General features: G+C 55.5%; 1 protein-coding gene across 1 annotated transcript; it reads right to left on the reverse strand.

Moving 5' to 3' along the window:
* Positions 1–287: 287 nt before the first annotated feature.
* Positions 288–27,220, reverse strand: PCSK1N (proprotein convertase subtilisin/kexin type 1 inhibitor). The gene is made up of 3 exons (XM_066579963.1): positions 27,122–27,220; positions 22,653–23,242; positions 288–4,953 (listed from the first exon to the last, which is right to left on the reverse strand). The coding sequence occupies exons 1-3, from the start codon at positions 27,185–27,187 to the stop codon at positions 4,665–4,667; spliced, it is 945 nt and encodes a 314-aa protein (XP_066436060.1). The 5' UTR covers positions 27,188–27,220; the 3' UTR covers positions 288–4,664.

Genomic DNA, 27,220 nt, shown 5'->3' on the forward strand with positions numbered 1-27,220 from the left:
TTTTCTTTTAATTAGGCTTATTTAACTTTCCCAGCATCTTTTATTCCCTGAAGGGAGCCTGTGGATGTAGACTTAGACCCCCCGAATACATACAGACCCCAGAGTAGATCCGCATGATCGCCTGCATGGGTCTAGTTGGGTCTGTACTCATTCTGGGTTTGATGAGGGGTCCTGTGTGCAACTTGTGACCCCAATGCCTTGGGGCGTGTCCTATATAAGTGGGCGGAGCATCAACCTCTCCGACGGGCACTGATAGAATGGTGTGTAAAACAGGAGGAAGAGCCGGATGTGGATACATCAGTTTATTTACCTGCAGAGCAAAATACAGTAAGTGACGCCTCTTTACATCTAAGCGCTAAGCGAGGATAGAAAAATAACATTATAGCCTGGGCGACAGAGCGGGTGACGGTGGAGGGGAGCACCACGGGTCAGATGGGGACCGATACGGGAGCGCCACGGGTCAGATGGGGACCGATACGGGAGCGCCGCGGGTCAGATGGGGACCGATACGGGAGCGCCACGGGTCAGATGGGGACCGATACGGGAGCGCCGCGGGTCAGATGGGGACCGATACGGGAGCGCCACGGGTCAGATGGGGACCAATACGGGAGCACCACGGGTCAGATGGGGACCGATACGGGAGCGCCACGGGTCAGATGGGGACCGATACGGGAGCGCCACGGGTCAGATGGGGACCGATACGGGAGCGCCACGGGTCAGATGGGGACCGATACGGGAGCACCACGGGTCAGATGGGGACCGATACGGGAGCACCACGGGTCAGATGGGGACCGATACGGGAGCGCCATGGGTCAGATGGGGACCGATACGGGAGCGCCACGGGTCAGATGGGGACCGATACGGGAGCGCCACGGGTCAGATGGGGACCGATACGGGAGCGCCACGGGTCAGATGTGGACCGATACGGGAGCGCCACGGGTCAGATGTGGACCGATATGGGAGCGCTGGGAGTCAGATGTGGACCGATACGGGAGCGCCGTGGGTCAGATGTGGACCGATACGGGAGCGCCGCGGGTCAGATGTGGACTGATACGGGAGCACCACGGGTCAGATGTGGACCGATATGGGAGCGCTGGGAGTCAGATGTGGACCGATACGGGAGCGCCACGGGTCAGATGGGGACCGATACGGGAGCGCTGCGGGTCAGATGGGGACCATTACGGGAGCGCCACGGGTCAGATGTGGACCGATATCGGAACGCCACGGGTCAGATGTGGACCGATACGGGAACGCTGCGGGTCAGATGCGGACCATTACGGGAGCGCTGCGTGTCAGATGGGGACAGATACAGGCACCCAGCAGGTTAGATGTGGACCGTTACGGGAGCGCTGCGGGTCAGATGTGGACCGATACAGGCACCCAGCGGGTCAGATGTGGACTGATACGGGAGCGCTGCGCGTCAGATGTGGACTGATACAGGCACCCAGCGGGTCAGATGTGGACCAATACGGGAGCGCTGCGGGTCAGATGGGGACAGATACAGGCACCCAGCGGGTTAGATGTGGACCGTTACGGGAGCGCTGCAGGTCAGATGGGGACAGATACAGGTACCCAGCGGGTTAGATGTGGACCGTTACGGGAGCGCTGCGGGTCAGACGTGGACCGATACGGGAGTGCTGCGGGTCAGATGTGGACCGATACGGGAGCGCTGCGGGTCAGATGGGGACAGATACAGGTACCCAGCGGGTTAGATGTGGACCGTTACGGGAGCGCTGCGGGTCAGACGTGGACCGATACGGGAGTGCTGCGGGTCAGATGGGGACAGATACGGGAGCGCCGCAGGTCAGATGTGGACAGATACGGGAGCGCTGCGGGTCAGATGTGGACCGATATGGGAGCGCTGCGGGTCAGATGTGGACAGATATGGGCGCACCACAGGTAAGATGTGGACAGATATGGGTGTGCCGTGGGTCAGATACGGGAGCACCGCGGGTAATATATGGACAGATATGGGTCTTGTCGGACTTGTGTATACCAGAGACAATGGGCCTTGCGTATCGTAAGCGTCAATGTTGTCCGTAGCGACCAACCAGTGACAGCCGGTCTAAAGAGGCAGCGGGTTTTGGCTGGCCGCTACGGGCAGCTGGTCATGTGATCCAGAACGCCTTGGTTATGCTGGTAGGACAGGTACGTGGGGGACGGTGACCCCCTGCAGCAGCTTTCACAATGCCTGTAAACTATTACATTAAGGTGCAAGATTGGCGCCGGTTCCTTACATTCTCAAGGGAGAGGACAGGAAAAGACGGAACGGCCGTCAGTCTAAAGGGTGACTCCACCTCGGACGTCCTGTCAGCACAACATTAGGGAATGGCCGCTTTAGGCCGCGGTCGCACCGCGTTATGGATTTAGCATTTTTGATGCAGAGAAACGGAATTGAAAAGGCAACAAGCGCTTCCGGTGTTCCCGGCCGATCGCTGCGGGATCTAGTAGGGATCTGCGGGATCTAGTAGGGATCTGCGGGATCTAGTAGGGATCTGCGGGATCTAGTAGGTCTGCTATTACTTAACAGAACAAATGGCGCCGTTTACAGAGCTCTTTGTTCCGCTGAAGCAGAACGCGATCCGAAAACCTTCCCTTTTTTGCAGCAAATAACGGGGCAAAAACTGGAGCGTTTAGTTCATTTTTAATTCTGTTTCTCTGCTTCAAAAATGAGACATAAACCCGTAAGGCGGTGCGAACGCAGTCTTGCCGAAGATTTACCTGCAGTCTTAGCCCTTGCATGGGGAATCTCCAATGTGATTCCGCAGAGATCCGCCCTAAGAAGTCACGCAGATCCGCGCGGAATGGTTTTAGAATTTGCGCACATTCATTTTGCTCATTCAAAGGGCAAAACCTGCAAATGAATTCATGGCAAAGATTCGCGGCGGCGCAGCGGTTTGTGCCGCAGTTATACACGCTGCGTGCAACCACCCCTAGTGAGCGCCATGTGGTTTCTCGACAGCAGATTTGGCGCTGTTTATGTCTAGGAAATGCTGGAATAGCGGTCCGTATCACTCTATACATGAGGCTGCTGGTGGATCTGACATTGGATCAAGTGAAGATCACGTCCCCCTGGTTGAAGGGGGTATTTCTTGGAAAAGTCACACATCTAGTGGGCACTACAGGTCCTGGGGGCGGAGCTATTAGCTGGGGGGTGCTGCCGTAGTCCTAGGGGCCACAAGCAGTCATCCAGCCTGCAGAGTGTCTGAGTTCATTCTCTACATTTCTGCGCCCCTTTCTCCCTGTGCAATGTGATTACTGGATGCCATCACACCGGCGGTTGGCGCTATCTCAATGCCGTTGAGGTTTTTGTAGTTCCCCCATTGTTGGCGGTGACAGTGAATGGCGCGGCGGTGAGGTGCGGCCGCCCCGTTGTCTCCGCAGGTCTCCCTTCTCCTGAACTTGGAAGATTGCGCTGATGTTGGACAGTAACGCCAGTCATCCGCCCGGCTCTGATTCCGCCCCTGAGGTTCTGATCCGGCACCGTCCGGTAGCAGTGGATGGCGGCCGGGCAGTCACATGACCTTTCCCTTAACGTACATCAATCAATTTAGCCATCTCTAAGAATATTGGCAGAGGGACGCGATCTTCACTTGATCCTTGATGGCGACCAGGACCGAATACTCTAACCTCTCCGTTCAGACCAGTGATGGCTATAGGGGTGCAGAGGTAGCAGCTTCTGGGCCCCAGAGCCTTTGGGGTCCAAAGACCCCTGTGTCACATGAGAAAACCGCAGTGAAATCAGTGGCACACGGCGGGCAGGGGCCCTGGTACAAGGTTGGGGCCCTGGAGCTTCTCATTTCACCTCTGGGGCCTTCACTAATGATGCTGGACAACCCCTTTAAGAGCCTCGTACGGCCCTCCGCTACGTCCACATCGCTCTCGCTTTGAGGGCGATTTTTGTGGACCATGATTCAGGAGCCGAGGCCCCTTCATGAGCGGTCGATCCGTCCTATGGGGTAGGTGGCTTTGGGATTTGGATATGATCTACCGTTCGGTAGGAGTGCTGTTGGGTGTGCAGAAATCCAGGATGGCATGTGCTGATATGTGCCATTGTGGTGGTGGCTGGAAGGACAGATGGGGGCGACAAGTGTATCTCCTGGGGTTATCGGGGTGATACATTCTATAAGGTCTCTGATGCCAAGAACTGTATAGTGGAGCAGCTGTGACCCCTGTGGTGGTCTTCCTGTCGGACTGAGGTGACCACGAGGCTGATCCGTCTACTAGAAGGTGCCATGGCGGTGGTCAACGAAGAGATGCGGGGGCCGGAGTCGGCCATATTCATTATAGAGGGAGGAGGGGGAGGAGGTCCTCCATCTTTGATTTTATGATTGTTACTGGTAGCTGGTCGGACCCCGTCCTCCTCCTCCTCCATAAGGGTTAATAGACACATCCAGATGTGCGCACAAGAGATCAAGCGGTACTCGGATCTACTATTGAATGGCGCCCCCTCTACCGAGATGGCAGTGAATGTGCTCTACAGCCTGGTGGTCTTGGGGGAACACAGAGACGCTTCAGAGTAGCCAATGACAGAGCAGGAAACCAACACGGGAGAAAGTCACAGCGTCCGACTGACAGGTCTCGGATGGATATGATGATGTATGCGGTGTCAGATGAGGAGCCCGTGGGGCGTACAAGCGTAATATGGGCGGTCATGTGGATAACTACTCCGGGAAATACTTCAGCAGTTGCTCTGTGACCCTCTGATCTGTAAAGTGTTGGGGTCGGATCTGAATATCGGGGTCGCCCTCAATCCGCTTTCGGTGGAGCAGCCCGTTGGGCGTGTAGTCGGTGTTGTCAGTGTCCAGACGTTTGACACGGAGCAGGTTGGCCGGGGTGTCTTCATCAAGGTTGTCTTCCAAGGAGCGCCGCATGCGGCGAGGAGCACTTGGTGGCAGGCGCCGAGGCATTTCGGCGTCATTCATTGCAGAAAGGACGCGCGTTACCAGGTACCTGTGAGGCAGAATGAGAGATGGGATTAGCTCACACTGTGCGCCGACGTCCCCCTCCTTACAAGTGACCCCATCAGCTCCCTCCCCTCTATTTACAGAGAGGGGGCGCTGTTCTACTGCCACTGATAGCGGAGCTACAAATAACAGTAAGATTTAACCTCTCTCTGCCTAAAACTAAACCTCTCTAAAACAGACCTGCTGGTATTTCCACTCTCCACTAACCGCCCTCCTCCTGACATCTCCATCTCAGGCTGTGGCACCATAACTCCCAGCATGCCCGCTGCCTTGGGGTCATATTCGACTCTGATCTCTCCTTTACCCCCTACATCCAATCTCTGGCCCGAACATGTCAGCCGCACCTCAAGAACATCGCAAGAATCTGCTCATTTCTCACCGCGGACACACTAAAAACGCTCACTGTCGCCCTCATCCACTCCCGGCTCGATTATTACAACTCGTTGCTGATCGGCCCCCCGCACCAGACTCTACCCTCTCCAATCCATCCTGAAGGCGGCAGCCAGGCTCATCTTCCTGTCCAGCCGCTACTCGGATGTCTCTGCCCTGTGCCGGTCACTGCACCGGCTACCCGTTACATACAGAATTCAATTTAAACTCGCTACCTTCATCCATAAAGCTCTCCACAGCACCGTGCCGCCCTACATTGTATCCCCCATCCACAGCACCGCGCCGCCCTACATTGTATCCCCCATCCACAGTGCAGCGCCCCCTATATTGTATCCCTCATCCACAGTGCAGAGCCCCCCTATATTGTATCCCTCATCCACAGCACCGTGCCGCCCTACATTGTATCCCTCATCCACAGTGCAGCGCCCCCTATATTGTATCCCTCATCCACAGCACCGTGCCGCCCTACATTGTATCCCCCATCCACAGTGCAGCGCCCCCTATATTGTATCCCTCATCCACAGCACCGTGCCGCCCTACATTGTATCCCCCATCCACAGTGCAGCGCCCCCTATATTGTATCCCTCATCCACAGCACCGTGCCGCCCTACATTGTATCCCCCATCCACAGTGCAGCGCCCCCTATATTGTATCCCTCATCCACAGCACCGCGCCACCCTACATTGTATCCCTCATCCACAGCACCGCGCCACCCTACATTGTATCCCTCATCCACAGCACCGCACCACCCAACATTGTATCCCTCATCCACAGCACCACACCGCCCTACATTGTATCCTTCATCCACAGCCCCGCGCCACCCTACATTGTATCCCTCATCCACAGCACCGCGCCACCCTACATTGTATCCCTCATCCACAGCACCGCGCCACCTTACATTGTATCCCTCATCCACAGCGCAGCGCCCCCTATATTGTATCCCTCATCCACAGCACCGCGCCGCCCTACATTGTATCCCCCATCCACAGTGCAGCGCCCCCTATATTGTATCCCTCATCCACAGCACCGTGCCGCCCTACATTGTATCCCTCATCCACAGCACCGTGCCGCCCTACATTGTATCCCCCATCCACAGTGCAGCGCCCCCTATATTGTATCCCTCATCCACAGCACCGCGCCACCCTACATTGTATCCCTCATCCACAGCACCGCGCCACCCTACATTGTATCCCTCATCCACAGCACCGCGCCACCTTACATTGTATCCCCCATCCACAGCACCGCTCCGAGCTACATTGTATCCCTCATCCACAGCACCCCGCTACCCTACATTGTATCCCTCATCCACAGCACCGCGCCGCCCTACATTGTATCCCTCATCCACAGCACCGCGCCGCCCTACATTGTATCCCTCATCCACAGCACCGCCCTACATTGTATCCCTCATCCACAGCACCGTAGCACCCTACATTGTATTCCTCATCCACAGCCCCGCGCTGCCCTACATTGTATCCCTCATCCACAACACCGCGCCACCCTACATTGTATCCCTCATCCACCGCACCGCGCCACCCTACATTGTATCCCTCATCCACAGCATCGCCCTACATTGTATCCCTCATCCACAGCACCGCGCCGTCCTACATTGTATCCCTCATCCACAGCACTGCACCACCCAACATTGTATCCCTCATCCACAGCACCGCACCGCCCTACATTGTATCCCTCATCCACAGCACCGCACCACCCAACATTGTATCCCTCATCCACAGCACCGCACCGCCCTACATTGTATTCCTCATCCACAGCACCGCACCACCCTACATTGTATCCCTCATCCACAGCACTGCACCGCCCTACATTGTATCCCTCATCCACAGCACCGCGCTGCCTTACATTGTATCCCTCATCCACGCAATGCGCCACCCTACATTGTATCCCTCATCCACAGCATCGCCCTACATTGTATTCCTCATCCACAGCACCGCCCTACATTGTATCCCTCATCCACAGCACCGTGCCGCCCTACATTGTATCCCTCATCCACAGCACCGCCCTACATTGTATCCCTCATCCACAGCACCTCCCCGCCCTACATTGCATCCCTCATTCACAACACTGTGCTACGCTCTATTGTATTTCTCAACCACAGCACTGCGCCACCCGATATTGCATCCCTCATCCACAGCGCTGCGCCACCCTACATTGTATCCCTCATCCACAGCACCGTGCCGCCCTACATTGTATCCCCCATCCACAGCACCGCGCCGCCCTACATTGTGTCCCCCATCCACAGCCCCGCGCTGCCCTACATTGTATCCCTCATCCACAGCACCGCGCCACCCTACATTGTATCCCTCATCCACAGCACCGCACCACCCTACATTGTATCCCTCATCCACAGCACCGCACCGCCCTACATTGTATCCCTCATCCACAGCACCGCACCACCCAACATTGTATCCCTCATCCACAGCACCACACCACCCTACATTGTATCCCTCATCCACAGCACCACACCGCCCTACATTGTATCCCTCATCCACAGCACCGCACCACCCAACATTGTATCCCTCATCCACAGCACCGCACCGCCCTACATTGTATTCCTCATCCACAGCACCCCGCTACCCTACATTGTATCCCCCATCCACAGCACCGCGCCGCCCTACATTGTATCCCTCATACACAGCACCGCGCCGCCCTACATTGTATCCCTCATCCACAGCACCGCGCCACCCTACATTGTATCCCTCATCCACCACACCGCACCACCCTACATTGTATCCCTCATACACAGCATCGCCCTACATTGTATCCCTCATCCACAGCACCGTGCCGTCCTACATTGTATCCCTCATCCACAGCACCGCACCACCCAACATTGTATCCCTCATCAACAGCACCGCACCGCCCTACATTGTATCCCTCATCCACAGCACCGCACCACCCTACATTGTATTCCTCATCCACAGCACCGCACCACCCTACAATGTATCCCTCATCCACAGCACCGCGCCACCCTACATTGTATTCCTCATCCACAGCACCGCACCGCCCTACATTGTATTCCTCATCCACAGCACCGCACCACCCTACATTGTATCCCTCATCCACAGCACCGCGCTGCCTTACATTGTATCCCTCATCCACGCAATGCGCCACCCTACATTGTATCCCTCATCCACAGCATCGCCCTACATTGTATTTCTCATCCACAGCCCTCCACGGCACCGCGCCGCCCTACATTGCATCCCTCATTCACAACACTGTGCTACGCTCTATTGTATCTCTCAACCACAGCACTGCGCCACCCTATATTGTATTCCTCCTTCACAGCACCGCGCCACACCGCCCTACGTTGTATCCCTTATCCACAGCACCGCGCCACCTTACATTGTATCCCCCATCCACAGCACCGCTCCGAGCTACATTGTATCCCTCATCCACAGCACCCCGCTACCCTACATTGTATCCCTCATCCACAGCACCGCGCCGCCCTACATTGTATCCCTCATCCACAGCACCGCGCCGCCCTACATTGTATCCCTCATCCACAGCACCGCCCTACATTGTATCCCTCATCCACAGCCCCGCGCTGCCCTACATTGTATCCCTCATCCACAACACCGCGCCACCCTACATTGTATCCCTCATCCACCGCACCGCGCCACCCTACATTGTATCCCTCATCCACAGCATCGCCCTACATTGTATCCCTCATCCACAGCACCGCGCCGTCCTACATTGTATCCCTCATCCACAGCACTGCACCACCCAACATTGTATCCCTCATCCACAGCACCGCACCGCCCTACATTGTATCCCTCATCCACAGCACCGCACCACCCAACATTGTATCCTTCATCCACAGCACCGCACCGCCGTACATTGTATTCCTCATCCACAGCACCGCACCACCCTACATTGTATCCCTCATCCACAGCACTGCACCGCCCTACATTGTATCCCTCATCCACAGCACCGCGCTGCCTTACATTGTATCCCTCATCCACGCAATGCGCCACCCTACATTGTATCCCTCATCCACAGCATCGCCCTACATTGTATTCCTCATCCACAGCCCTCCACGGCACCGCGCCGCCCTACATTGCATCCCTCATTCACAACACTGTGCTACGCTCTATTGTATTTCTCAACCACAGCACTGCGCCACCCGATATTGCATCCCTCATCCACAGCGCAGCGCCACCCTACATTGTATCCCTCATCCACAGCACCGTGCCGCCCTACATTGTATCCCCCATCCACAGCACCGCGCCGCCCTACATTGTGTCCCCCATCCACAGCCCCGCTCTGCCCTACATTGTATCCCTCATCCACAGCACCGCGCCACCCTACATTGTATCCCTCATCCACAGCACCGCACCACCCTACATTGTATCCCTCATCCACAGCACCGCACCACCCAACATTGTATCCCTCATCCACAGCACCACACCACCCTACATTGTATCCCTCATCCACAGCACCACACCGCCCTACATTGTATCCCTCATCCACAGCACCGCACCACCCAACATTGCATCCCTCATCCACAGCACCGCACCGCCCTACATTGTATTCCTCATCCACAGCACCCCGCTACCCTACATTGTATCCCCCATCCACAGCACCGCGCCGCCCTACATTGTATCCCTCATACACAGCACCGCGCCGCCCTACATTGTATCCCTCATCCACAGCACCGCGCCACCCTACATTGTATCCCTCATCCACCACACCGCACCACCCTACATTGTATCCCTCATCCACAGCATCGCCCTACATTGTATCCCTCATCCACAGCACCGTGCCGTCCTACATTGTATCCCTCATCCACAGCACCGCACCACCCAACATTGTATCCCTCATCCACAGCACCGCACCGCCCTACATTGTATCCCTCATCCACAGCACCGCACCACCCAACATTGTATCCCTCATCCACAGCACCGCACCGCCCTACATTGTATTCCTCATCCACAGCACCGCACCACCCTACAATGTATCCCTCATCCACAGCACCGCGCCACCCTACATTGTATTCCTCATCCACAGCACCGCACCGCCCTACATTGTATTCCTCATCCACAACACCGCGCCACCCTACATTGTATCCCTCATCCACCGCACCGCGCCACCCTACATTGTATCCCTCATCCACAGCATCGCCCTACATTGTATCCCTCATCCACAGCACCGCGCCGTCCTACATTGTATCCCTCATCCACAGCACTGCACCACCCAACATTGTATCCCTCATCCACAGCACCGCACCGCCCTACATTGTATCCCTCATCCACAGCACCGCACCACCCAACATTGTATCCCTCATCCACAGCACCGCACCGCCCTACATTGTATTCCTCATCCACAGCACCGCACCACCCTACATTGTATCCCTCATCCACAGCACTGCACCGCCCTACATTGTATCCCTCATCCACAGCACCGCGCTGCCTTACATTGTATCCCTCATCCACGCAATGCGCCACCCTACATTGTATCCCTCATCCACAGCATCGCCCTACATTGTATTCCTCATCCACAGCCCTCCACGGCACCGCGCCGCCCTACATTGCATCCCTCATTCACAACACTGTGCTACGCTCTATTGTATTTCTCAACCACAGCACTGCGCCACCCGATATTGCATCCCTCATCCACAGCGCTGCGCCACCCTACATTGTATCCCTCATCCACAGCACCGTGCCGCCCTACATTGTATCCCCCATCCACAGCACCGCGCCGCCCTACATTGTGTCCCCCATCCACAGCCCCGCGCTGCCCTACATTGTATCCCTCATCCACAGCACCGCGCCACCCTACATTGTATCCCTCATCCACAGCACCGCACCACCCTACATTGTATCCCTCATCCACAGCACCGCACCGCCCTACATTGTATCCCTCATCCACAGCACCGCACCACCCAACATTGTATCCCTCATCCACAGCACCACACCACCCTACATTGTATCCCTCATCCACAGCACCACACCGCCCTACATTGTATCCCTCATCCACAGCACCGCACCACCCAACATTGTATCCCTCATCCACAGCACCGCACCGCCCTACATTGTATTCCTCATCCACAGCACCCCGCTACCCTACATTGTATCCCCCATCCACAGCACCGCGCCGCCCTACATTGTATCCCTCATACACAGCACCGCGCCGCCCTACATTGTATCCCTCATCCACAGCACCGCGCCACCCTACATTGTATCCCTCATCCACCACACCGCACCACCCTACATTGTATCCCTCATCCACAGCATCGCCCTACATTGTATCCCTCATCCACAGCACCGTGCCGTCCTACATTGTATCCCTCATCCACAGCACCGCACCACCCAACATTGTATCCCTCATCCACAGCACCGCACCGCCCTACATTGTATCCCTCATCCACAGCACCGCACCACCCAACATTGTATCCCTCATCCACAGCACCGCACCGCCCTACATTGTATTCCTCATCCACAGCACCGCACCACCCTACAATGTATCCCTCATCCACAGCACCGCGCCACCCTACATTGTATTCCTCATCCACAGCACCGCACCGCCCTACATTGTATTCCTCATCCACAGCACCGCACCACCCTACATTGTATCCCTCATCCACAGCACCGCGCTGCCTTACATTGTATCCCTCATCCACGCAATGCGCCACCCTACATTGTATCCCTCATCCACAGCATCGCCCTACATTGTATTTCTCATCCACAGCCCTCCACGGCACCGCGCCGCCCTACATTGCATCCCTCATTCACAACACTGTGCTACGCTCTATTGTATCTCTCAACCACAGCACTGCGCCACCCTATATTGTATTCCTCCTCGACAGCACCGCGCCACACCGCCCTACGTTGTATCCCTTATCCACAGCACCGCAGCACCCTATATTGTATCCCTCATCCACAGCGCAGCGCCGCCCTACATTGTATCCCTCATCTTCAGCACTGCGCCGCCCTACATTGTATCCCTCATCCACAACACTGTGCCGCTCTACATTGTATCCCTTATCCACGGCACCACCCTACATTGTATCCCTCATCTACAGCACCGTACCGCCCTACATTGTATCCCTCATCCACAGTACCGCGCCGCCCTATATTGTATCCCTCATCCACAGCACCGCGCCGCCCTACATTGTATCCCTCATCCACAGCACAGCGCCGCCCTACATTGTATCCCTCATCCACAGCACCGCGCCGCCCTACATTGTATCCCTCATCCACAGCACCGTGCTGCCCTACATTGTATCCCTCATCCACAGCGCAGTGCCGCCCTATATTGTATCCCTCATCCACAGCACCACCCTGCCCTACATTGTATCCCTCAACCACAGCACCGCGCCACCCTACATTGTATCCCTCATCCACAGCACTGCGCTGCCCTATTTTGTATCCCCCATCCACAGCACCGCACCGCCCTACATTGTATCCCTCATCCACTGCACCGCGCCATCCTACATTGTATCCCTCATCCACAACACCGCACCGCCCTACATTGTATCCCTCATCCACAGCACCGCGCCGCCCTACATTGTATCCCTCATCCACAGCACCGCGCCGCCCTACATTGTATCCCTCATCCACAGCACCTCCCCGCCCTACATTGTATCCCTCATCCACAGCACCGCGCCGCCCTACATTGTATCCCTCATCCATAGCACCGCGCCGCCCTACGTTGTATCCCTCATCCACAGCGCAGTGCTGCTCTACATTGTATCCCTCATCCACAGCACTGCGCCGTCCTATATTGTATCTCTCATCCACAGCACCGCGCCACCCTACATTGTATCCCTCAACCACAGCACTGCGCCGCCCTATATTGTATCCCCCATCCACAGCCCCGCACTGCCCTACATTGTATCCCTCATCCACAGCACTGCGCCGCCCTATATTGTATCCCTCATCCACAGCACTGCGCCGCCCTATATTGTATCCCTCATCCACAGCATCGCCCTACATTGTATCCCTCATCCACAGCATCGCCCTACATTGTATCCCTCATCCACAGCATCGCCCTACATTGTATCCCTCATCCACAGCACCGCCCTACATTGTATCCCTCATCCACAGCACCGCGCCGCCCTACATTGTATCCCTCATCCACAGCACCGCCCTACATTGTATCCCTCATCCACAGCACCGCCCTACATTGTATCCCTCATCCACAGCGCAGCGCCGCCCTACATTGTATCCCTCATCCACAGCACTGCGCCGCCCTATATTGTATCCCCCATCCACAGCACCGCCCTGCCCTACATTGTATCCCTCATCCACAGCACCATGCCGCCCTACATTGTATCCCTCATCCACAGCACCGCGCTGCCCTACATTGGATCCCTCATTCACAGCACCGAGCTGCCCTACATTGTATCCCTCATCCACAACACCGTGCCGCCCTACATTGTATCCCTCATCCACAACACTGTGCCGCCCTACATTGTATCCCTCATCCACAACACCGCACCACCCTACATTGTATCCCTCATCCACAGCACAGCACCGCGCCGCCCTACATTGTATCCCTCATCCACAACACCGTGCCGCCCTACATTGTATCCCTCATCCACAACACCGCGCCGCCCTACATTGTATCCCTCATCCACAGCACCGCGCCGCCCTACATTGTATCCCTCATCCCCAGCACCGTGCTGCCCTACATTGTATCCCTCATCCCCAGCACCGTGCTGCCCTACATTGTATCCCTCATCCCCAGCACCGTGCCGCACTACATTGTATCCCTCATCCACAGAATCGCGCTGCCCTACATTGTATCCCTCATCCACAGCACTGCGCTGCCCTACATTGTATCCCTCATCCACAGCACTGCGCTGCCCTACATTGTATCCCTCATCCACAGCACTGCGCTGCCCTACATTGCATCCCTCATCCACAGCACCGCGCCGCCCTACATTGTATCCCTCATCCACAGCACCGCGCCGCCCTACATTGTATCCCTCATCCACAACACCGTGCCGCCCTACATTGTATCCCTCATCCACAACACCGTGCCGCCCTACATTGTATCCCTCAACCACAGCACCGCGCCGCCTTACATTGTATCCCTCATCCACAGCACCGCGCCGCCTTACATTGTATCCCTCATCCACAGCACCGCGCCGCCTTACATTGTATCCCTCATCCACAGCACCGCGCCGCCTTACATTGTATCCCTCATCCACAGCACCGCGCCGCCTTACATTGTATCCCTCATCCACAGCACCGCCCCACCCTACATTGTATCCCCCATCCACAGCACCGCGCAGTCCTACATTGTATCCCTCATCCACAGCACCGCGCCATCCTATATTGTATCCCTCATCCACAGCGCAGTGCCGTCCTACATTGTATCCCTCATCCACAGCGCAGTGCCGTCCTACATTGTATCCCTCATCCACAGCGCAGTGCCGTCCTACATTGTATCCCTCATCCACAGCACTGCGCCGTCCTATATTGTATCCCTCATCCACAACACCGCGCCGCCCTACATTGTATCCCTTATCCACAGCGCAGTGCCATCCTACATTGTATCCCTCATCCACAGCGCAGTGCCGTCCTACATTGTATCCCTCATCCACAGCACTGCGCCACCCTATATTGTATCCCCCATCCACAGCACCGCACCGCCCTACATTGTATCCCTCATCCTCAGCACTGCGCTGCCCTACATTGTATCCCTCATCCACAGCACCGCGCCGCCTTACATTGTATCCCTCATCCACAGCACCGCCCCACCCTACATTGTATCCCCCATCCACAGCACCGCGCAGTCCTACATTGTATCCCTCATCCACAGCACCGTGCCGTCCTATATTGTATCCCTCATCCACAGCGCAGTGCCGTCCTACATTGTATCCCTCATCCACAGCACCACCCTACATTGTATCCCTCATCCACAGCACCGCGCCGCCCTACATTGTATCCCTCATCCACAGCACCGCGCTGCCCTACATTGTATCCCTCATCCACAGCACCGCGCCGCCCTACATTGTATCCCTCATCCACAGCACCGCGCCGCCCTACATTGTATCCCTCATCCACAGCACTGCACCACCCTACATTGTATCCCTCATCCACAGCACCACGTCGCCCTACATTGTATCCCTCATCCACAGCACCGCGCCACCCTACATTGTATCCCTCATCCACAGCACTGCGCCACCCTATATTGTATCCCTCATCCACAGCACCGCGCCGTCCTACATTGTATCCCTCATCCACAGCACTGCGCCACCCTATATTGTATCCCCATCCCCAGCACCGCACCGCCCTACATTGTATCCCTCATCCTCAGCACTGCGCTGCCCTACATTGTATCCCTCATCCACAGCGCAGTGTTGCCCTACATTGTATCCCTCATCCACAGCACCGTGCCACCCAACATTGCATCCCTCATCCACAGCGCAGTGTTCCCCTACATTGTATCCCCCATCCACAGCACCGCACCGCCCTACATTGTATCCCTCATCCACCACACCGCGCCACCCTATATTGCATCCCTCATCCACAGCGCAGTGCCGCCCTACATTGTATCCATCATCCACAACACCGCGCCCCCTATATTGTATCCCTCATCCACAGCACCGCGCCTCCCTACATTGTATCCATCATCCACAGCACTGCGCCCCCTACATTGTATCCCTCATCCACAGCACTGTGCCGCCCTATATCGTATCCCCCATCCACAGCACCGCACCGCCCTACATTGTATCCCTCATCCACCACACCGCGCCACCCTATATTGCATCCCTCATCCACAGCGCAGTGCCGCCCTACATTGTATCCATCATCCACAACACCGCGCCCCCTATATTGTATCCCTCATCCACAGCACCGCGCCTCCCTACATTGTATCCATCATCCACAACACCGCGCCCCCTACATTGTATCCCTCATCCACAGCGCAGTGCTGCCCTACATTGTATCCCTCATCCACAACACCGCGCCGCCCTACATTGTATCCATCATCCACAACACCGCGCCGCCCTACATTGTATCCATCATCCACAGCACCTCGCCGCCCTACATTGTATCCCTCATCCACAGCACCGCGCGCATCCTACATTGTATCCCTCATCCACAGTGCAGCGCCGCCCTACATTGTATCCCTCATCCACAGCACCGCGCCACCCTACATTGTATCCCTGATCCACAGCACCGCGCCGCCCTACATTGTATCCCTCATCCACAGCACCGCGCCCCCCTACATTGTATCCCTCATCTACAGCACCGCGCCGCCCTACATTGTATCCCTCATCCACAGCACCGCCCTACATTGTATCCCTCATCCACAGCACCACCCTACATTGTATCCCTCATCTACAGCACCGCGCCGCCCTACATTGTATCCCCCATCCACAGCACCGCGCCGCCCTACATTGTATCCCTCATCCACAGCACCGCGCCGCCCTACATTGTATCCATCATCCACAACACCGCGCCGCCCTACATTGTATCCCTCATCCACAGCGCAGTGCCGTCCTACATTGTATCCCTCATCCACAGCACTGCGCCGCCCTATATTGTATCCCTCATCCACAGCACCACCCTGCCCTACATTATATCCCTCAACCACAGCACCACCCTACATTGTATCCCTCATCCACAGCACCGCGCCACCCTACATTGTATCCCTCATCCACAGCACTGCGCTGCCCTATATTGTATCCCCCATCCACAGCACCGCACCGCCCTACATTGTATCCCTCATCCACTGCACCGCGCCATTCTACATTGTATCCCTCATCCACAACACCGCACCGCCCTACATTGTATCCCTCATCCACAGCACCGCGCCGCCCTACATTGTATCCCTCATCCACAGCACCTCCCCGCCCTACATTGTATCCCTCATCCACAGCACCGCGCCGCCCTACATTGTATCCCTCATCCATAGCACCGCGCCGCCCTACGTTGTATCCCTCATCCACAGCGCAGTGCTGCTCTACATTGTATCCCTCATCCACAGCACTGCGCCGCCCTATATTGTATCCCCCATCCACAGCACCGCCCTGCCCTACATTGCATCCCTCATCCACAGCGCAGTGCTGCCCTACACTGTATCCCTCATCCACAGCACTGCGCCGTCCTATATTGTATCTCTCATCCACAGCACCGCGCCGCCCTATATTGTATCCCCCATCCACAGCCCCGCACTGCCCTACATTGTATCCCTCATCCACAGCACTGCGCCGCCCTATATTGTATCCTTCATCCACAGCATCGCCCTACATTGTATCCCTCATCCACAGCATCGCCCTACATTGTATCCCTCATCCACAGCACCGCGCCGCCCTACATTGTATCCCTCATCCACAGCACTGCGCCGCCCTATATTGTATCCCCCATCCACAGCACCGCCCTGCCCTACATTGTATCCCTCATCCACAGCACCATGCCGCCCTACATTGTATCCCTCATCCACAGCACCGCGCTGCCCTACATTGGATCCCTCATTCACAGCACCGAGCTGCCCTACATTGTATCCCTCATCCACAACACCGTGCCGCCCTACATTGTATCCCTCATCCACAACACTGTGCCGCCCTACATTGTATCCCTCATCCACAACACCGCACCGCCCTACATTGTATCCCTCATCCACAGCACAGCACCGCGCCGCCCTACATTGTATCCCTCATCCACAACACCGTGCCGCCCTACATTGTATCCCTCATCCACAACACCGCGCCGCCCTACATTGTATCCCTCATCCACAGCACCGCGCCGCCCTACATTGTATCCCTCATCCCCAGCACCGTGCTGCCCTACATTGTATCCCTCATCCCCAGCACCGTGCTGCCCTACATTGTATCCCTCATCCCCAGCACCGTGCCGCACTACATTGTATCCCTCATCCACAGAATCGCGCTGCCCTACATTGTATCCCTCATCCACAGCACTGCGCTGCCCTACATTGTATCCCTCATCCACAGCACTGCGCTGCCCTACATTGTATCCCTCATCCACAGCACTGCGCTGCCCTACATTGCATCCCTCATCCACAGCACCGCGCCGCCCTACATTGTATCCCTCATCCACAGCACCGCGCCGCCCTACATTGTATCCCTCATCCACAACACCGTGCCGCCCTACATTGTATCCCTCAACCACAGCACCGCGCCGCCTTACATTGTATCCCTCATCCACAGCACCGCGCCGCCTTACATTGTATCCCTCATCCACAGCACCGCGCCGCCTTACATTGTATCCCTCATCCACAGCACCGCGCCGCCTTACATTGTATCCCTCATCCACAGCACCGCGCCGCCTTACATTGTATCCCTCATCCACAGCACCGCGCCGCCTTACATTGTATCCCTCATCCACAGCACCGCCCCACCCTACATTGTATCCCCCATCCACAGCACCGCGCCATCCTATATTGTATCCCTCATCCACAGCGCAGTGCCGTCCTACATTGTATCCCTCATCCACAGCACTGCGCCACCCTATATTGTATCCCCCATCCACAGCACCGCACCGCCCTACATTGTATCCCTCATCCTCAGCACTGCGCTGCCCTACATTGTATCCCTCATCCACAGCACCGCGCCGCCTTACATTGTATCCCTCATCCACAGCACCGCCCCACCCTACATTGTATCCCCCATCCACAGCACCGCGCAGTCCTACATTGTATCCCTCATCCACAGCACCGTGCCGTCCTATATTGTATCCCTCATCCACAGCGCAGTGCCGTCCTACATTGTATCCCTCATCCACAGCACCACCCTACATTGTATCCCTCATCCACAGCACCGCGCCGCCCTACATTGTATCCCTCATCCACAGCACCGCGCTGCCCTACATTGTATCCCTCATCCACAGCACCGCGCCGCCCTACATTGTATCCCTCATCCACAGCACCGCGCCGCCCTACATTGTATCCCTCATCCACAGCACTGCACCACCCTACATTGTATCCCTCATCCACAGCACCACGTCGCCCTACATTGTATCCCTCATCCACAGCACCGCGCCACCCTACATTGTATCCCTCATCCACAGCACTGCGCCACCCTATATTGTATCCCTCATCCACAGCACCGCGCCGTCCTACATTGTATCCCTCATCCACAGCACTGCGCCACCCTATATTGTATCCCCATCCCCAGCACCGCACCGCCCTACATTGTATCCCTCATCCTCAGCACTGCGCTGCCCTACATTGTATCCCTCATCCACAGCGCAGTGTTGCCCTACATTGTATCCCTCATCCACAGCACCGTGCCACCCAACATTGCATCCCTCATCCACAGCGCAGTGTTCCCCTACATTGTATCCCCCATCCACAGCACCGCACCGCCCTACATTGTATCCCTCATCCACCACACCGCGCCACCCTATATTGCATCCCTCATCCACAGCGCAGTGCCGCCCTACATTGTATCCATCATCCACAACACCGCGCCCCCTATATTGTATCCCTCATCCACAGCACCGCGCCTCCCTACATTGTATCCATCATCCACAGCACTGCGCCCCCTACATTGTATCCCTCATCCACAGCACTGTGCCGCCCTATATCGTATCCCCCATCCACAGCACCGCACCGCCCTACATTGTATCCCTCATCCACCACACCGCGCCACCCTATATTGCATCCCTCATCCACAGCGCAGTGCCGCCCTACATTGTATCCATCATCCACAACACCGCGCCCCCTATATTGTATCCCTCATCCACAGCACCGCGCCTCCCTACATTGTATCCATCATCCACAACACCGCGCCCCCTACATTGTATCCCTCATCCACAGCGCAGTGCTGCCCTACATTGTATCCCTCATCCACAACACCGCGCCGCCCTACATTGTATCCATCATCCACAACACCGCGCCGCCCTACATTGTATCCATCATCCACAGCACCTCGCCGCCCTACATTGTATCCCTCATCCACAGCACCGTGCCACCCTACATTGTATCCCTCATCCACAGCACCGTGCCATCCTACATTGTATCCCTCATCCACAGTGCAGCGCCGCCCTACATTGTATCCCTCATCCACAGCACCGCGCCACCCTACATTGTATCCCTGATCCACAGCACCGCGCCGCCCTACATTGTATCCCTCATCCACAGCACCGCGCCCCCCTACATTGTATCCCTCATCTACAGCACCGCGCCGCCCTACATTGTATCCCTCATCCACAGCACCGCCCTACATTGTATCCCTCATCCACAGCACCACCCTACATTGTATCCCTCATCTACAGCACCGCGCCGCCCTACATTGTATCCCCCATCCACAGCACCGCGCCGCCCTACATTGTATCCCTCATCCACAGCACCGCGCCGCCCTACATTGTATCCCTCATCCACAGCACCGCGCCGCCCTACATTGTATCCCTCATCCACAGCGCCGCCCTACATTGTATCCCTCATCCACAGCACCGTGCCGCCCTACATTGTATCCCTCATCTCAATCCATCACCCAGCCCGGGCTCTCCGCTCCGCTATGGAAATGAGGCTGAGGACCGCTTTAACCCGAACTTCTCATTCCAGCCTCCAAGACTTCTCCAGAGCAGCACCAGTCCCTCTGTACCCCCTGACAACATGCTCCCTGCCCTAGTGACTGCAATCCCTGCCAGCCACCATCAACCGCCCCCCTGTAGTCATAACGATTCAGTCACTATACGGCCTGAGCATTGTCTATGTGTATTGCACCCCTCCCTTTCCACCCTGCCATACCGTGCCCATCTCCACCCTGCCATATAGCGCACATCACCAGCCCGTCATACCGTGCCCATCTCCTCCTCGCCATACCGGGCTCATGCCCTTCATCTGCATCTTGCCACTTCTTGAGGCACTATTACTAATGGAACTGCTACTGGGGGTACTGTTAGTATTGAGGTCAATACTGGGGGGCACTATTAACCCCGTACACTTATGTCCCGTGGATAGCATGAGATCAGAAGAGACCCCGGCACCGATAGCCGGCCTCTCATTGCAACAGTGGAGGTGCATCGGGACAGCGACCCCCGCTGTTAACCCCTTCCCTGCCGCTATCTATGTAAATCCCGGCATGTAAAGGGTTCACAGAGGGAGGGCGCTCCCTCTTTGACGTCATCGGACTCCCGCGATGTAAATACAGAGAGAGACGGCGGGTTGCCATGGCAACAGGACTCCAGACACAGACATCCCACATTGCTGTCCTGCAATGCCTTATCATAGTGATCATAGGTGTTATGGTGCAGGTCCCCCACAGGGGCACAAATAGTGTAAAATAAGATAAAAATAGTGTAAAAAAAACTCCCTTTTTAGAATTAAAATCCCCCATATTTGGTATCCTCGTATCCGTAACAACTTGTACAACAAATTCAACACACTTTTTATTCTGCACGGCAAAAAGCGTTAAAAAAAATGGGGGCAAAATGATTATTTTTTTCATTTTGCCTCCCACAAAAAGCAATAAAAGTGATCAAAAAAGCCGCATGCACCCCAAATTGGTACCAATAAAAACTACATCTCGTCTCGCAAAAAATGAGCCCCCACAGAGCTCCGCCCATGGGAAATAAAAAAGTTACAGGACTTTGAATGCAGTGATAGAGAAATACAAATAATTTCCAAAAAAAGGGTTTTATTGCAGAGAAACCGAAAAAAATTATCCTTTTGGTCTCGTTGTAACCGTAGCGCCCCCCGAAAAAACGTATCGTGTCGTTTAAACTGCAGGATTAACACTATGAAAAAACCACAAAGAACTGGCAGAATTGATGCGTTTTCTCTCCCTGCGATCATAAAAAGATTAATAAAAGTGTTACAATACGGTCAGCGGACCCAAAAACGGCAGCGATACAAACTACAGCGCGTCTCGCAAAAAACAAGCCCTCATACGGCCGCAGCGACGGAAATGAGAAGGTATGGCTTTTGAATAGTGGAGATGAGAATCCACCAAAAATTCTTCCATCCTTAAGCCCAAAAAAGATTGCGTCACTAAGGGGTTAATACTGGGTACACTATTGGGGCACTGTTACCACTGGGGGTACTATTACTATTGAGGGCACTACTGAGGCACTATTACTTGTGGGGGAAGTGTTACTATTGGGGCCACTAGGGAGGTGCAGTTACTTGCTGTGGCCACTAGAAGGTAAAAGCATGTGATAAGCCACAGCACCAAACCACGCCCCCTTTTACCTTGCCCGGTATTTTTTATGACAAAGCTGGCAACCGACCTCCAGTCCAGGGACAGAATTTTTCCCAGGAGTGGAGAGTTGCTATAAGTGATGTCACTGCGCCCGTTTTGATGACATCATCAGTTTGGTACTCTAGTCCGCCAGTATTTGAGTTTTGCATGCCTTCTCCTACCTTAACATGTCCTCGTCCATGGCATATCGGTCATCGTTGGTGCCCTCTGGTTGCAGATGTATGGCTGGAGCTTCGTAGGCCCGATTCTGCCTGTAATGGCTCTGCTGTGCCATCTGGTTCCGTGAGATCTGTGGTCTCGCCCGGCTGCCCACCACCCCGTGATCATCGTAGTCCTGGTATTGCCTCTGATAGTCCGCTAGGTCTGATGGTACGGCGCCTGGAAAGCTCTGCAGCTGCTCGACGAAGGCCTTACCCTGGTGGATTTGGTTCCACAAGTGGAGGAGGTTTGCCAGGTACAAGGCCTCCTTATCTCTCCTCTGACCTTCTTCCACCAACTGTTGGAGGGACGGACTATCATGAGTAGGTTCGACTCTGCGGGGGTTACCCATCCTCTCCAAGGCCCGGCCAAGAAGCTCTTCTTGAGGGTAGGCAGACAGTCTTGCCATCATTGCTTGGCTGAGGTCCGGGTATGAAGTCTCCTTCCGGGCCGGTTCTGGGGGCAGATAGGACATCATGTCGGCCTCATACGGTAGGCTTCTTCTGAGCCTTCGAGCGGCCCCAAGGTCATCGTGGCTCATTACGCCCAGAGGCTGGATGACAAAGGAAAGAGCCGTCAGCGGGTCACTCTGCCATATTACAACCAATAGAAATGTGTTTAGCGTTCCGCACGGAGGGTGAATATAACAATTACTGACGGCCTCGAGCTACTGAAGAGCTTACCAGAGTCCATCATCCAAAGAGCGTACGCTAAGGCCACCCACCCACACTCCATCGGCAAAACGCAGCTTTCTCGATCACAGCGTTTTGCTGCAATTTTACCACTGTTTTCGGACGCAGGTTACTGCCTCTGGCAGCGGTCTTTAGCGCACCCCAACATTGTGATGGGTGATGAGGTGCTTTAATTACGGCAAATTAGAGCAGGCAGCGCTCAAAGTGCAGTGTTAGAAAACGCTGCGGTCAGGCACAGGTCTGCAGGGCCTGGGAACCTTGTACCGCGATTAATGCAATGGTCAAAACGCCGCAGTAGTCACGGTAAAAAAACAAATTTGTCAGAGTGGCCTAAGGAGCAATGGTAGTTGTACCCTAGACAAGCATCCTCAGAAGTCTGGAGTGGATGCCAACATCCGTACCCTCACCTAGAAGAAGGAAACAAGTGCAATGACACACTAGGAGGGAGGAACCGGGCAGGAGGAGGTCTCACCGGCAGGAGGAGGCCTCACGGGTAGGAGGAGAAGGCCGAGGCCCCGCGGGCAGGAGGAGGCCTTGCAGGAAGGAGGCCTCGCCGGCAAGAGGAGACCACGCAGGAGGAGGCCTCGCCAGCAGGAGGAGTAGGCCGGGGCCTCACGGGCAGGAGGATGCTGCGCAGAAAGGAGGAGGCCGAGGCCTTGCGGAGGAGGAGGAGGCCGAGGCCTTGCGGGCAGGAGGAGGCCTCACTGGCAGAAGGAGACTACGCAGGAGGAGGCCTCGCCAGCAGGAGGAGTACGCCGGGGCCTCACGGGCAGGAGGAGGCCACGCAGGAAGGAGGAGGCCTCACCAGCAGGAGGAGGAGGCCGAGGCCTTGCGGGCAGGAGGAGGCCTCACTGGCAGAAGGAGGCCGCGCAGGAAGGAGGAGGGGGCCGAGGCCTTGCGAGCAGAAGGAGGCCGAGGTCTGGCGGGCAGAGGGAGGAGGCCTCGCTGGCAGGAGGAGGGGGCCGAGGCCTTGCGAGCAGAAGGAGGCCGAGGTCTGGCGGGCAGAAGGAGGCCTTGCCGGCAGGAGGTGGCTGAGGCCTTGCCGGCAGGAGGAGACCGTGCAGGTGAGGGCCTCGCGGGCTGAACATCTCAGCGCCTTCATCTGGCCTTTGACGAGCAGCATTATAACCAATCTTATATAGAGCATAAGGCATCACAGGGCCGTGTGATCATGGCAGGTCTACAGTCTTGGCCCCGCCCTTGCACTGGGTCGGGGCCGCTCAATCACAGTACAACTCTGGCCTCTGAACAAGGGTAGGGGCCACACGCCTTCCCAGTATATAGCTATACCGTCACCTTATTACTCGCCATGACACTATACAGCCATACTGTGAATGGGAAGGCGCCAGGGCAGTTGGGGGGTCGCCCCAAGGTGGTCACTACCCTCGTCTGACCCTTCATTGCCTACAACCTCCACACTAGCGGCTGATTAGGAACTTACTGCTCAGTGCTGCCATAACATTCATATAACACTATTATACACTATGTGGACGCCATTATGTATGATCAGATTTAGGCATTCAGCTGTAGCATTATGTAACACTATTATAGCACTGCATGGCGGTATTAGGTGAGCGCTGTACGACACTGTGTGGTACTGTATAGTGGTATTAGGTGAGTATGCGGTACTGTATGGTGGTATTAGGTGAGTATACGACACTGTATGGCGGTATTAGGTGAGCATACAGTAATGCATGGCAGTATTAGGTGAGTATACGGTACTGTATGGCGGTATTAGGTGAGCATGCGGTAATGTATGGCGGTATTAAGTGAGCGCTGTACGACACTGTATGGCGGTATTAAGTGAGCATATGGTACTGTATGGCGGGATTAGGTGAGTGTACGGTACTGTATGGCGGGATTAGGTGAGAGTGCGGTACTATATGGCGGTATTAGGTGAGTGTATGGTACTGTATGGCGGTATTAGGTGAGTGTACGGTAATGTATGGCAGTATTAGTCGAGCCTACAGTACTGTATGGCGGTATTAAGTGAGCGCTGTACGACACTGTATGGCGGTATTAGGTGAGTGTACGGTACTGTATGGCGGTATTAGGTGAGTGTACGGTACTGTATGGCGGGATTAGGTGAGCATGTGGTACTATATGGCGGTATTAGGTGAGTGTACGGTACTATATGGCGGTATTAGGTAAGAGTGCGGTACTATATGGTGGTATTAGGTGAGCGTATGTTACTGTATGGCGGTATCAGGTGATCGCATGTTACTGTATGGCGGTATCAGGTGAGCGTGCGGTACTGTATGGTGGTATTAGGTGAGTGTATGGTACTGTATGGCGGTATTAGGTGAGCGTACGGTAATGTATGGCGGTATTAGGTGAGCGTATGGTAATGTATGGCGGTATTAGGTGAGTATGCGGTACTGTATGGAGGTATTAGGTGAGCGTATGTTACTGTATGGCGGTATTAGGTGAGCGTATGTTATTGTATGGCGGTATCAGGTGATCGTACGTTACTGTATGACGGTATCAGGTGAGCATGCGGTACTGTATGGTGGTATTAGGTGAGTGTATGGTAATGTATGGCGGTATTAGGTGAGTGTACGGTAATGTATGGCGGTATTAGGTGAGTATGCGGTACTGTATGGTGCTATTAGGTGAGTATGCGGTACTGTATGGCGGTATGAGACGAGTGTTTGGTACTGTATGGCGGTATTAGGTGATCGTACGTTACTGTATGACGGTATCAGGTGAGCGTGCGGTACTGTATGGTGGTATTAGGTGAGTGTATGGTACTGTATGGCGGTATTAGGTGAGTATGCGGTACTGTATGGCGGTATTAGGCGAGTGTATGGTACTGTATGGTGGTATTAGGTTAGCATACGGTAATTTAGGTGAGCGCTGTATGACTATGGTGGTATTAGGTGAGTATGCGGTACTGTATGGCGGTATCAAGTGATTGTACGTTACTGTATGGTGGTATTAGGTGAGCGTACGGTACTGTATGGCGGTATCAGGTGAGCGTACGGTAATGTATGGGGGTATTAGGTGAGTGTACGGTAATGTATGGGGGTATTAGGTGAGTGTACGGTACTGTATGGCGGTATTAGGTGAGCGTACGGTAATGTATGGGGGTATTAGGTGAGTGTACGGTACTGTATGGCGGTATCAGGTGATCGTACGGTACTGTATGGCGGTATCAGGTGAGCGTACGGTAATGTATGGGGGTATTAGGTGAGCGCTGTATGACTGTATGGTGGTATTACTTTTGAACTTTATGGTATTATGTGGCCACTGGCGCTATAGGACACGGTGCGGTGACATCATTTGTGCGGCATCACTGTATAATGTACGGTTCGGCTCGGTTACTTGCGCACAATTATTATGTGCAGACCTTTAGTTCAGAACAGTAAAGCACAAAATGCCGCCCCTTTTCCCGGGTCGCCCGCTGATCTGCCCTGGACACAGGACGCGTACGCAGAAGCATCCAGACATCTTGGTACGACGTTACGGCCCCCTCTAATTGGCACAAATGACTCTGACTGATATCCCAGCAGCCTCGGGGGGGGGGGGGGGGGTCGTTGGTGAGGATGAGGTAAGCGAGGACCACCAGGCCGAGGCATATGTCTGCCTTAGATGATGGCGGTAGAGGGGGGGCACATAATAGTGGTGACAGGTGCAGCCGGAAGGGGGGGCCGTCCCCGGGGGCCAACGAAGGGCGGTCTATTAACTCCTCGCTTCCAGAGAGCTCAGGATAAAATGAGAGGATGGGAGGACAGACTGACCTTACTGACAGCGCCGGGGACAGACAGACAGGCAGTGACAGCCACCAGCACGATCCAGGGGCCCATCCTGACAGAAGACGCTGCCCTGAGAGGAGAAGC

The sequence above is a fragment of the Eleutherodactylus coqui genome, chromosome 10, assembly GCF_035609145.1.
Source record: "Eleutherodactylus coqui strain aEleCoq1 chromosome 10, aEleCoq1.hap1, whole genome shotgun sequence".
In the NCBI taxonomy this organism is placed as follows: domain Eukaryota; kingdom Metazoa; phylum Chordata; class Amphibia; order Anura; family Eleutherodactylidae; genus Eleutherodactylus; species Eleutherodactylus coqui.